Here is a 13,272-nt window from a genome sequence, read left to right on the forward strand (position 1 = left end):
GGGAGTGCAGCAGGCTGAGCTTTGAAACCTGCCACAGTGCTGGAAGATTGCTGAAACCCTGTAAAATTCACTAGATTGTAATGCTTAACAGTGATTACATAGCTCAATTAGTAAATGGATCCGACTTGCTGTGTGTGGTGCAGGTTGCAGGTGTTTTTGTAGCCCGGTTTCGCACTCGAGGCATGTCGGACAAACCCGTGTTTGTTGGGACGCGGTGCAAGAGCATTACATAAGCCTGGAGTAACTTCCTTACGACGCAGAGAAAAATGTATTTGCATGATCTCGAGCCCAGGTGCAAGGCTGCAAAACTCGCCGGTCATAAACCGCAGAGGCCAGGCTGGAGCTGGGAGGGCACTCAGTGATGGTTTGGGCGGGGGGGAAAGGGTCAAAACGAGTCCTGTAATGGAAAGCAAGGCTGAACCTTCGCTTAGGAGCTGTGGCTCCATAATTGCCACACTGTGTGATGTTGCCATGGCTGCCCGGGCTGTCCCTGCGTGGTTTCCTGGTGTGTGAGAGCGGGGCCGAGGCTGCCGGCGAGCAGAGAGCTGCCGTACGTGTTTGGGGAGCTCAGGCGTGTGCTGGCAAGCCGCAGTGACGGGAGGATCCCCGTCTGGGAGATTTAAGGCTTTGAGCTCAGTCTCTCCTCCGTCTCTTCCCTCCAACAGATCAGAGGGCATGCTGTGATTTTTGCAGGACTTTAAAACCCCCTTTTACTTCTTTCTCTCTATTGTAAGGTCCTTCATTCTGCCCGAAGCCATGGTCGTGCTAGGAGCAAGGTGGCAACGTGAAATGGAGGATCCTGGGGAGCACGAAAGGAGGCCCTGGGGGGGCTCGCGGGCCTGGATGGGCTCCGGCGTGTTTTGATCCGAGAGCCTTTGGCCGCGTTGCCATCTGCATAGCCTGTGAATAGTTTTCTCTGGCACAGACCTTGTTCCTCAGTGTTGCATCATCTCTGGGAGAAAGGCCAGGTCCGGAGCCCCAGCACAAAGGCTTTCTGAAGCCGATGAAGCTTGTTCTGTGTGCGGAGCGTCTCTCTCCTTCCTGTCGTCCTTTCCACGGGATTCCTGAAGTGGCCTCCATCCGAAAGCCCCTTCGTCAACAGCTGCTTTATCTCCGCCGCTTCCTGCACACCTGGCTGATGCAACGTCTGCCTTGGAAGCGGCTGCTGGAGTCTCCTCTGGAGCTGGGTTGTTTGCCCTGGCTGGGAGTGGCCAGACAGGCAGCCTTCATCACGTGGGGGCCTTAAATAGATGTGTAAAGGACGTACAGCCAGACCTGCAAGGCAGAGAGTATTTAGTGGGATTATGGAGAAATCTTTTTTCCAGTTCTAGGACTGGAGGTTGCAATCCTACTCCTGGCAACTTGTTTGTGGTTAGCCTTCCACTGGTTGCAACTTCGGGATGCTAATCTGTGCCAGTAAATTCTGCTGATTCCCCTTCTATATTCAGCGACTTCCCATGACTCTGGACTGTCTGGATTCTCATGGGAACTGTAATTCTCTGGGTTTGGATTTGATCCTAGTTATTGCCCTTTATTGCTCTGTTTCCCTCTGACCTTGCATGTGGTATAGGCTTTTCTCTGAAATACCTTCAAAACACAATTTTGAGGTCTAAAGGTGTTTTTTTCTTTTTCTTTTTTTTTTGGGGGGGGGGGGGTGGTCTGACAACCTTTTTAATTTAGGGTTTGTCTACTTAGGAAAGTTTAATAGTTATACAGGTTCAACCATTCATGTAAGTAAATTCACAAGCAACAAAATTTAGAACAAGGAAACACTCTGGTCTGTTAGGATTAAACCAATGTTGTTTACATTATTTAAATAAATCTTGAGTCTCATTTTTAACCGTAGCCATTTTCTGGTGTAGGGAGGCCTTTTAAACTGAATCTGAAAACACAGGATTTATATTGACAAGGTGTGGCAAACTGAGCAGTGGTGTTTCCAGTATTGCTGTTCCTAGTTGTCTCTCTGCCCCATTGCAGAAACTTATTGCCCCTATAACCGTATCTAAAAGGGAATATGTATGTTACCTGCTTCTGCTTTTAGTCCAGTCTTCTTGGCATCAACTGCACTTGATGAGACATGGCAAGGTTTCCTTCCTGCCAGCTGTTTTGGCAAAGGCTTAGAGGGGACAGTTGCAGCAGTAACATCAGCTGCCACAGCTGGATTCATTGGCGGTTAGTTGTCAAGTCCTTAATCTCAAAATATCAGTTCTGAACCTTTTTGTTTGCCTTTTCTTATTTTTGTGACATACAGACATTTGACTGTTCTCCTTCACCCCGTGGGAAAAGAGAGTGACAAACTCACAGTATAGAACCAGCATAGCAATTAGGATGTGTTTCCCCTTGCTGCAGAATAGTTTTCCCCTGTGAATGTCCCAAATCAAAAGTTTGTAGAACTGAAGGAAGAGGGATGTTTTTCCTCTTTCCTGTTTCATTTACTTAAGTAATTTTTGTGTCATCATTTCCTTGGGGCCTTATGTATAATTCTTTTTTTCTCCTGTATTGCTTTATATCTTTCAGTAAAGAATAGAAAACAGTATTTGCAAAAATAAAAGTGTTTTCAGGGGGTCGACTTACTTTAATTTTTGAAAATATCTCTTTAAGTGCTTCAGTGTTTGAAGAATTTGCCATCTTCGCCAGCGACTTGTTATGCTGTGAGATAGAGGCAATGTAAAACATCACGTAGAAAGGGACCAACAATTATTCTTGCTGAGTTTGTGGGATTTTTCTTAATTTCTCCACTATTACCATTATTCTTTAAGTTTTGTTTTGATGATTAACATTTCTAAGTTGTTAGCATTTCATATAGGTGGCTAGACTTTCAAAGTATTGTCTTCTGAAGTTTTCTTGAAGATTTCCAGTGTTTATGGCCCTTAAAGTTATGAGGACTTTGATACCAAGTTCTTGGTTGGGATAGTCCTTTTCCCTTTATGTTGAGGTTGTTATTCCTTTAAAACATCATCTCTATCACTGTCCTGCTCAGCAGACTGTGTGTGCAGACCATGCAAATGCAACTAGGTACCTTCTCATCGGTGTGGGGTACAGGCCAAGTTTCCTGGTGCCTGCCTGCCACCTCTCCATAAACATACCTCAGAATAATTTGGTCTGCCACGGATCACTGCTACTCTGTAATTTGCTTCCCCTTTCTAATTTGGCATGTGTCTGTTTATGGAATTATCCTTATGTATGACTCTTCAGCCAATTTCAAATCAATATAAATTAAGCTTCCCAGCAAATTAGATGTTTTAAGAAAGTCCAAACAAACCCTTGCCTGACATCTCCATCTCCGGAGTGTATTGGACTGTAAAGAATGTGGTCGAATTGTCCAGTAGAAGGTATTTCTGAAGGCAAAGTCTTATCTGCTCTTCCTTTATCTCTTATTAAATTTCTCTTCTGTTTCTTAGCATAATACCTGAAATCCTTAGTGATTCCAAAAGAAAAACACAGGATTTTTTTTTTTTTCTGCAAAACAAAGAGGTTTTGCGTAACTTGACTGCTGAAGCAGCAGCAAAGTTTTGAGGTTATTCTTTTTGCTTTTCTGAGTAACCTCTGCAGTCTTGGGTCAGTTGCTGAGAATACTTGACTATGCATTTCATAATTTTTCTGCTTGATGGTTTAATTTCTTTCAGTTGCTCACTGTCATCGTTTGTAGTTCCCTAGGGTGTAGTTTGCAGAGGATTCTAACTATAATTGATGTTTTCTTCATCACCTAAAATGATGGAATCCCATGGATGGACATGATGAAAATTGCCTTAAAATAGCTTAAACCTAGTTTAAGTAAATTTAATCAAAAGATTTTTAGTTTCCAGCTGTTTACCAAATTTTATCAAAATCAGTTTAACTTGCTTGTACCTCAGTTTTAAATGTGGCTTACATAGCCTTCACTTAATGGCTTTATCATGCTGACTTTAGCTAAGTAGGTGTATTTGTAGACATGTGTTGATGTAGTTTCCAGTGCTTCCATAAAGTACTTTAAGAATAATGGGAATCGTTAATATGATTTCATATCTTGTATGGAACAACTTGACTGATGCATAGGCCCAAAAGCTGTTTGAAATCACCTGTGTCCTAAAAGCAGCAGTCTTTCCCTGATCCTTGACTCCAGGTCTTGTACAGCATGGTGAGCAGGATCAGGTCTTGCTGGGTTGTTGCTTTTTGATACTTAAATTTTAAAATGTTGTTATTCTTGTTCTAAGAGCTTGTCGGTGCTTTATCATGGTTCTCCAGATGCCAGAGAGCAAGTTGAACTCTGAATCAAATGTATACGTACAAGCATTTCTTTTTGCATATAGTTACTTATGTATAAAACAGGAGAGAGTCTTAAGAAAGCTGTAAGACAGATGAATCTTTAACCGTTGCACTGTATTTGTCAATAATTTGGTTATCACAGTATGCATACCTAGCTAGTAATGAATATTTGTGTTGCCTGTTAGTTTGATCCTTTCTGTTCTAGACTAGGACTGAGTTCTCCCAGACCCCACGGGATGGACGGATGGATTGCTGTCCTGCTTTGTCAGTCAGCTAGCAGATGATATATGGTACTACAGATAACAGTAAATACTCATGTCAATATTTCATTTTTTAAAACTGGCACAGTTGTTTCCTTGCTGCTTAGTGAACCCAGCTTGTTTTCAGAGCAGAGCTAAGCATTTGTATTGGTAGGTTGAGGCACAATTCAAGTACTTTTAGGAATCTGGATGTTTCAGAATAAGTTGGAGCTAAATGACTTAAGGATTTGTCTGCTCTGCCCCTGCCTCTGTGTAGGTGTCCTTATAGAACAACATGTCTAAAATTCTGGGAATTTGATGCATTTTTTTGGAGCTAGCTGTTTTAAACACAAAAACTCTTGATCTGATTCTGTCTGCATTAAAGGTGCTTGCCCTTCTGTGAGGATTTGCCCTTGACATGAGTTTTATGGGTGTGCTGGAAAGAACGGGCAGTGCTTGACTGGACTGGGGTGGATGGCGCTCGTATTTGGGTGGCACAGGCTGATGAGACGGGATTTTTTCAGTATGGTAATTGAAGCACTTCATGTTTACATTAGATGTTCCATAGATTTTGGCTATTCTGAAATTTCTAGGGGAGAAGATGAATGAGTAGGATCTGTAAGCCTGCTAATGGTTTTTGTACTGCTGCACTTGCAGGGCAGTTTGCTACTGATGCAGATGACAGCATAAGTATGAACTGGTCAGAATTTGCTGGCTCTGTCCCAGATGAGGTTGATGGAAAGGATGCCAAGGAAGGCTGCATGTCAGAGCTGCTATTTCCAGTTTGCCACCAGCTCTGGCCTGTGGCAGTGGGAGATGCAGGAGAAAAACGTGCTTTGAATTTGATGTGACTGGTAATGTCTTGGGAGCTTAAAGATGTGCGATTCATTATATATGGAGCTCATCCTATATAGGTGACCTGTAGGCCTGTTGCTGAGCATGGAGAAGAGGACAGCAGTTATCATTTGGACACTCGTAATCCTGGGTTGTCAAAAGTCTTGGCTCTGCATTCAATTTTGGGACTTCAGTAGCTGGAGTTGTGGGGAGTGGTAAAGGAAGCGCTTGTTTGTCCTTTGCTCTCTGCGAACAAGAGATACATGATAAGTGGTCATTGTCAGTGCAGGCAGAAAGGATTTCCCTGTCCTCCTTGCCCTGCAACACGTTGAAGTTGTATATAATCAGAAAAGGCTTTTCTCAGTTTGTCCACAGTGTGTTTTGTACCAGTGTTACCTTATCATTCTCAGCAATGCATGAGATACTACTGGATGCACAATGTTAAAATATTTCAAGTCCTCTGTAGACACAGACTCATAGATGTGCACTGATGTTGTGGAGAAACAGACTGAATCTCTCTGTTTTCCCTCTGTGGTAACTTGCTTTACCCTTGAGTCTGTGACCATGGGAGGGTGCAAGGGGAGTGCTCTGTCCCCCCTGAGATTGTGTAGTGTCACCTGAGCAGTACCAAATGGTGATGGAGTCTGGGCATCTGAATTTAGGTAACATGTGTGGTCTGTGAGGCTGTGCCCAGGTTTTTTTGTCTGGGGGTGATTTTTTCATGGTGCTCACAAATATTTTGTAGAGCTGTCACCAAGTGTTGCACTCCACGGGTGCCCAGAGGTGTCTGTGAGACTGGGATAACAGTGAAAATGGGAATGACTACATCTTGAAGGAGGAAACTCTAGTGAGCTGTTCAACTGACCATGCTTGATTGTCCCTTTTAATACTGACTTTTAACACCACAAGTAATGAAAAGAGTTTCCAGCAGGAAATTTTCTGCATCTACTTTATTTGTAACATGGACGGCAGTGGTTGTGGAAGTGAGCCAATGCAGCGCTGCAGCTGCTGCATCCTAAACAGAGTTTCGAAAATTAAATTCACTGTTACAGCAGGTGTTGCCTAACCTTTGCTTGGCCACCTTAGATTTATTACAGTCCTTTCTGCCGATACAGGATGTTACCTGAAATAATTGAATAGCGCATATTCACATTTTAGCTAAGGCAACCACTTATGGTTTTGGTCTGAAGGTGGTCGAGTCCCTTGGTGTGTAACCTGTGCCGAGTGAGAATCAGGGATCCCAATGCTGGGGTGGCTGTGCGGGTGGATGCTCATCTGGGCTGTTTTGATGATGTTGGGGAAGACCAGGTGTCTTTATACTGATATGACTGGTTAAGGAGGCAGGCGTGTAGATGCCAAATGTGGGAAAAAAAAATACATCTTTAAATCCTGCCTTTCCAAAACCAGCTAAGTATTATTTACCTGTTAGGCCATCAAAATTCCTGTTTCCATTTGTTTCAAGAATTATATCATAAGGGAGATAGGTTTGTGTTGTGGTCTGAAGCTCATCAGATTTGTATTAAGACTTTGAATTTTAGGAAAACTTCTTCCAGTGGCACTGGAGAGAACTTGGTGTGACTTTTTTCTCCTGTACAGCTCTATATTTTGGGGAGGAGAGGTAGGAAGGAGCTTGGGGACTGTATATACAGGAAATTAGCCAGTTCGATGGGTGAACATTTTGACCTCAACCCCCGTGTTTTTTCTGTGCAGGCTAGTGTTTTGGGTGTTACCAGGCCAAGTTTCATGAAGACCAGACTGTAATCTAGCCTGAAGGTGATGCGGTCTTGGACAGCACTTGAGCTTGGTCTCAGCAATTCGTTTTGAATGTTACATTGTCAGAGTTGAAAGTACACATAAAACAGTAGCAACAAACAGCAAAATCTGAGCATGGGTGATGGTTGGGCAAGTACTGCTGGGTCAACACAAAAGCAACTGAACTGGATCTCACCTTGTCTAACCTTTCTGTTTGGTATTTCATGTTTCTCCAGTAATCTCTTTCCCAAAAGTGGGAGTTACCAGACCGTTTCAGTGCAACAGTGTTTGTACAGCATTGATGGGAAGAGGGCTTTCTATGAGAAAGCTGAAAACTTGTCCCAGTTATCCCAGGACTGACCAGATATCCTGTGGCTCTCAAGTCCAGAAGCCGCACCTGAAATCCTCCTGTTCTGCTGAGTCACGAGCAGGCAGGAGGCTGGAATTTGTCCTGATGAAATCTTGGGCTGCTGCCTCCTGGGTATGGTCATGGCAAAGGCAAGAGATCAATAGGAAAAAAAAAAAAAAAATCTAAGCAAGTGTTTAAAAAGATTGGGGGGGGGGGGGTTCTATGTCCCTTAAAAGCGAAGGGTGCTTCAGACACTGAGAAACTTGTCCTATTTCTTTTAACCTTGTGCCAGACTTTTATGTGACACTGGGTTGAAGCAGGGATTGCTGTCTGTAGCTTTTAGCTGTATTTTAGCAGTAGTTTGTCTCATCTGTAGAAATCACAATTCTGTTACAAGCATGAGAAAGGGTAAATGAGACACTTCCTAAAGGTCCTTTTCTTTTTCTTTTTATTTTTCCAGAAAACACACTCAAGGACACCTGGGCTGTCTTGGGTTTGAGCTGCTTGTGAGCTTAGTCCTACCTGTTTTCTTTTTCATCTCCCACCTCCGTGCAAGACCATTGCTTTGGGGCATAACAGGGAATTGCCACAGACCACTTAGAAATCTTTACGTGCTACTTCTGTAATTCACTGTATGCCTGTCATACTATCAGAAGGATTTCTCTTAGGGATTTATACTGAAGAAGGAAAATATTTCCTCGTGCTAAGAGAAGCAGCCTGCCTTTTAAGACAGGAAAAGGCAATATAGTACGTGGCATTTAAACTTTCTGACTCTCCCTGTCTTCCTTCATTTGCCCTTGTAGTGAGTGTGTGTTTTCGTGTTTCTGGGGGTTTTTGTGTGTTAAACAATGGCTGGACTATGGTGTCCAAAGGCAGTTCCCTATGAGAAATTCACTACCCACAGGAAAACTTGGCTCGCAGCCTGTCTGTAGCCCAGGAGGGTTTGCTGGCAGAGCCCCTGAGATGCCGGGGAGCATGTGACGGCCGGCTGCGAGGGCAGGCTGGCTCATCTGCGCTGCCAGAGCCGGGGGAAGGACTGCGGAAAGTTATTCAAGGCTGCCCTTAAAAGTTCAACGTGCAAAGAGGGTGGCTAAATTGTTGCCGTTTTTCGTTGGTTTTGGAGCTACCTTTGCTATGTGCGGAAATGCAGCCTTTCTCTGCATCATGGGGGTTTTCTTCAGAGCCATACAGAATAATAGCTCCTTTATGAACATCTGTGTTATTGAGGTTATTTACATAACGAGGAGCTGATCCTGTTTTACTTCTATCCGCCATCTGACCCTTGGAAGTTTGTGTTTATCGGCGATTTCGCTCGCTGCCTTACCAAAATGCTGCGGTCAGCAGGGAAGGTGGAGCCCAGGCACGGGCTTCCCTGCCGGCCCCAGCACAGCCGGCCGGCGGCTGCGCCCGGTGATGCCGCCGTGACTCACCCTGATTCCCTGCACCAAGCCAATGGCCCCGCCGTGTTTCTCATCGGAGCGGCCTATGCGCGAGCGCCCAGACGTCTGACGTGGCTCTGCCGCGGGGAGGTGTCAGCTGGGATTTCGGAAAGTCAGGGCCCGCTGCGTCAGGGATCGCCAGACTGAGTAATTGGTGTAGAATCCAGGACGGGCCTTGTTTGCCAAGGGGAGGCTGTTGGTGGCGTGGGGATAGCCGCTCTGCCGGTCACACTCGCCCGTGCCGTGGGCCCAGTGAATGCAAATATAAGCTGATCTCAAGTGAGAGGTCTCAGCTCAGTCCACCTTGGCTCTGTCTCATTGTCCTCCCAGATGGGGCTTTGCCTGCAACTTGTTCAGGGAAGGAGTTAGGAAATGCTGATGGAGGGCTGTGGGTGATAGGTGACAGCTGCTGCTTATATGCAGAAGAAGCTAATAGATTGCTTATCTGATAATTAGTCCTAAGTTTAGTTGGGGGAGGGGGGAACTATCATTATCGGCTTTATGGCCGAGCAGCTCATTGCATGTCAGTCCAAGACTGTAAAAAAACCAACCAAACAAACAAAAACCCCAGCCAAACAAAAAAACCCAAAAAACCTCACCAAACTACTACCATCTACCTCTTCCCTGGCCCCACATAAGAAAATGAAATAAAAATTATGTGCCGTGTCACTGATGGAAATCTATTTCTGCTTTTCTTTTGCTGTGGAAGCCTTTTTTAGGGGTATACAGGGAGAGCTCATCCTGTAACAGAGATGCAATGCTTTGTTTCTACCCCGGTAGGTTTCCCCATGTCCGTGACGTGTTGGCCGAGGCTCTGCGGCTCCTCTCCGCCCTCGGAGCGGCCAGTCGCTGCCCTCTGGACTCCGTGATCCCCGACGGGCGTCATGAGCATTGCAATCCCTCTGGGAGTCACCACACCAGATACGTCCTACTCCGACATGGCTGCAGGATCGGAGTGAGTGTTACCCCATGGAGAAGAGGAGGGGAGGGTGTCAGAGGGCTGCCCTGGAGTGGGGCTGCAGGATTGGTGCTGGTGCTTTCTCCACTGGGGAGAAAGGGGGTCCTGGTCCACTGGCTGTGTGACAGATGAATGCAGAGACAGACTCTCAGTGTTTAACAAATGCAGTGTTACAGAGATTGGTAAGTTTGACACGAGAGATGGGGAAAAGGAGAATTCTAACAGTACGAGGCACTCAACCATGAGTTTTATGTCAGCTTGGCTAGTAAGTCTATACTCGAGTGCAGACAGTTGTGCATTTGCTGTACCCTTGCTTGATGTTGGCAAGGTACAAGCCAGCTCCTTTCCCAAAAGCTATGTCATATGAGGGATCAGTGTGCTGATCCTCCCTCTCAGTAGTCTACTGCTTCAGACTCAGTACCAATCTTACATGACTGATTTCTGGACCCCTTTGGAGCTTGGCTAGAGGTGTGAGACAGCATCAGCCTGTGTAGACTCCTTTATTTTGTTTCTGCCCCTGAGCAGGTTCCAAGAAGCACACCTCAGTGGGCAATCCTTCAGGGTCCTCACCACAAGACCCTGTGCAGGGCTCTCACTGCAGTCCTGTCTCTGAGGCCTGTTGGAGGGGACTTGCCATTTCTTTTAAAAGACTGCTTCTGCAGGAGGCAGGAACATTCAACTCCAGAAAATATTGCATTGTGATCTTTTCTTAAAACCCTTGTTAGAATGATGTCAGCTCAGATGAGTACTATGTTTTTGTTGGGGGCGAGAGGGAGGGCTCAAGTTATTTCTGTGTGCTTCTACCTCCTGCTTTCCTGCATCCTTTGAAATACAGACTATAGCATCTCTCTACAAAAAATTTACAAAGGGCATTTTGGAAGCAGATTTCCCCCATGTATTATTTAAAGGTACCTACTGTGCAAATACCTGCTTGTCAGATTGATTAGTGTAGAACAGATATTGCTCCAGACTCTATTAATTTTCAGCTGTAAGAGCAGTAGGCTAGGGTATGAATCATTGTTTTTCCCTTCCATCTTGCCCTGCTTTGACTATGCACAGAGTTTGACTACACAGTTGCACTCTCTGCAAGACTGCTAATGCTCTTTTTTGTCTGTCTTGGCACTGGCCCCATTCTAGGCATTCTTCTTCGTGATGCTTCATTCCATCCTAAAGCCCATATTTTTACATGTTTCTAAACAGGGAGTCAGAATCTAGTAAGTCACTCATCTGCAGTGGGTATATGATCCTTCACTTTTCAAGATTTAACATTTCAGTATTGCTTGTCACCATGCTTCTCCCACACCAGCACTTTAAAGAGTCAACATGCAGGAATTTTAAACTGTTTATGACAGGAGAAAGAGTGCTAAATAGTTTACTCATATACTAGGCACTTTGCTTTCAGAGCTGAGCATGGTAGAAAGGAGAGCCAGATATATCTACACACATCCCTTGTAGCAATTAAATATCAAAAAGACTGTCTATAAACCTTCTGCAAAGCATTTTCTTTTTCCCTGGTTGTAAGAAATTTGTAGGTCCAACTTGAGGCTAGGCTGGAGTGCTTTGAAAAAAGGCTTTTGAAGATTTCTGAATTGGTTTCTCTGTCTGTTTTCTAAAAATTGGGAATGCCAGGACTTTATTCTCCAGGCTTTGCATTGATGCACTGTTACTTACTGCTGAAGTGTCCTTCGTGAATCTGTTCAAAGTTAAGGCTATCCTCCGCTGCTTTGAAACTCTACTAGTTTGATGCATGAAGTCTGGGGTATCTGAGCTTCTTGTCTCTTATAAGGGATTGATTTCAAAGATATGCATCAGGAAGGCCGTGGGAAGGTAAAAGGAAAACTAGCTGCCCCTCTTTTCAGGCTGAGCTTTAGCATCTTCCCCTGGCCTCTGATACAGAGGGGAGGTGAAAATGCTGAAGGGTGTTTGTGTTCATCTGAGGGTGGCATGGAGGCTGCAGAGTAGTTACGCTGTGTTAGTCTGACTGCATATTGGAAGTTGTTGAAGCTCCTTGGCAGGCTGCTGCTGAGGAAGCATGGGCCCCAGTGTTGTTGCCCCTGGACACCGTTGCACCAACAGTCTTGAAGTTTTATTGCTAATGCTTGCGGCAGCATTGCTGGTATTTGAGGCTGACTGAAGTTAGAAATGTGGGTGACTTGGACAGAGGACAGATCTGCTGCTTACGCTGTTTAGGGTCTGTTCCTTCTAATATTGTTTCTGAAGATACAGTTAAACCTGAATGGATTTAACTCTGTACCAATCTGGAAGTCCTAAAGGACTGTTGAAAAGATCCAGCAAGGCTGGATTATGTGGCAAGCTCTGCACGGTGTCTTTTATTAAGAAATGTGTCCTCTGAGAGGTATCACCAGCTGTATTTCCTGGTTTTGACAATTTAGCTGGCTGTAGTTACATTGAAAACCAACTGAATTTATCATGTCATGCTCTTGAATCCTGAGCTACAAAAGTGCAGTTTGCACAGGTTTAAGGTCTTCTACTTTCTGCAGTTCTTTGTGCAATAAATTATTGCTCCCTTTATGTTACAAAGACAGATCCACCTTACTCCAGAATAAGCCAGAAGCTCAGAAGGTTAGTGCATTGGAGAGTGTATCAGGTTGTGGCAGGGTGGGGCAAACTTCAATGCAGCAGAGATTTCAAGAACTAATAGGAAGTCCAAAGGGCACAGGGGTTAGTGTTCTTAGGTGGTGCCTAAACGCTGCCCCACGCGTGACCACTGGCCATTGTTCTTTGAGTACTGCCTGATTCACACTGACAATGTAGGACCCACTGAGAATCCTGCAAGATCTCACCAGAGCAGCAGAGGTCTAAGGTAAAGTTTTCCTTTACCCTCTTTTTCTTTCCTGCTTGCTCAGCTCCATGCTATAATTTTGAAGAACATCTCACCTGCAGATAGGATTCAGTAATATTCTGCTGTATTCTGATATGGGCCCTACTTCTGATCTGTGCAGAGGTTAGCTGACTTGTATCTTCTGCTTGTAACAGACAGTGTGTTTCCTTGCTTGTATTCTGTCTGTAGCCTCATTATCTAATATTCCCTGCATTGAATTGCAGCTGTCCCTTTTCTGAGTAGGGTTTCTGCAGCTTTCTGCTAAGGATATACCTTTCATTTTTAGCTGTTTTTTTTCACCACCATGTGGTGGAAGAGTGCATTGTACCTCAGCAGCAAATTTCTTGTTCAGCACATTGCACACCATGTTGCTGTATAGAAAGCGCAGGGCAAATCTGATTTGTCTGTGGCCACTGCCTGTCCAGGTCATGAATTTTGTTGCCTCTTTGTAACAGGAATCTCCAACTCCTGGTAGTTGCTGTCAGGACAGCTGCAGGTTTCATGCAGACTTTATCACAGAATGTTGGATTCAGCTAACAATTAGTATCTGAGGGAGAGAGAAACAAGCGCAGATGCAGGAAAGCTGCTTAGCTGCTATTTGAAATAAGCTGTTG

The 13,272-nt window shown here is 44.7% G+C and overlaps 1 protein-coding gene across 3 annotated transcripts in view; it reads left to right on the forward strand.

Moving 5' to 3' along the window:
• SETD5 (SET domain containing 5) overlaps positions 1-13,272 on the forward strand; it is a 71,031-nt gene that overhangs the window by 16,932 nt on the left and 40,827 nt on the right. For all 3 annotated transcript variants that reach the window (XR_008233538.1, XM_052777599.1, XM_052777598.1), the window contains exon 2: positions 9,639-9,813. Coding sequence is in view for 2 of the 3 variants with exons in the window: in XM_052777599.1 (XP_052633559.1) it covers positions 9,743-9,813 (71 nt within the window). In the remaining variant the exon portion in view is untranslated. The remainder of the gene's footprint in view (positions 1-9,638; positions 9,814-13,272) is intronic.

The sequence above is a fragment of the Harpia harpyja genome, chromosome Z (genome assembly GCF_026419915.1).
Source record: "Harpia harpyja isolate bHarHar1 chromosome Z, bHarHar1 primary haplotype, whole genome shotgun sequence".
Taxonomy (NCBI): Eukaryota; Metazoa; Chordata; class Aves; order Accipitriformes; family Accipitridae; genus Harpia; species Harpia harpyja.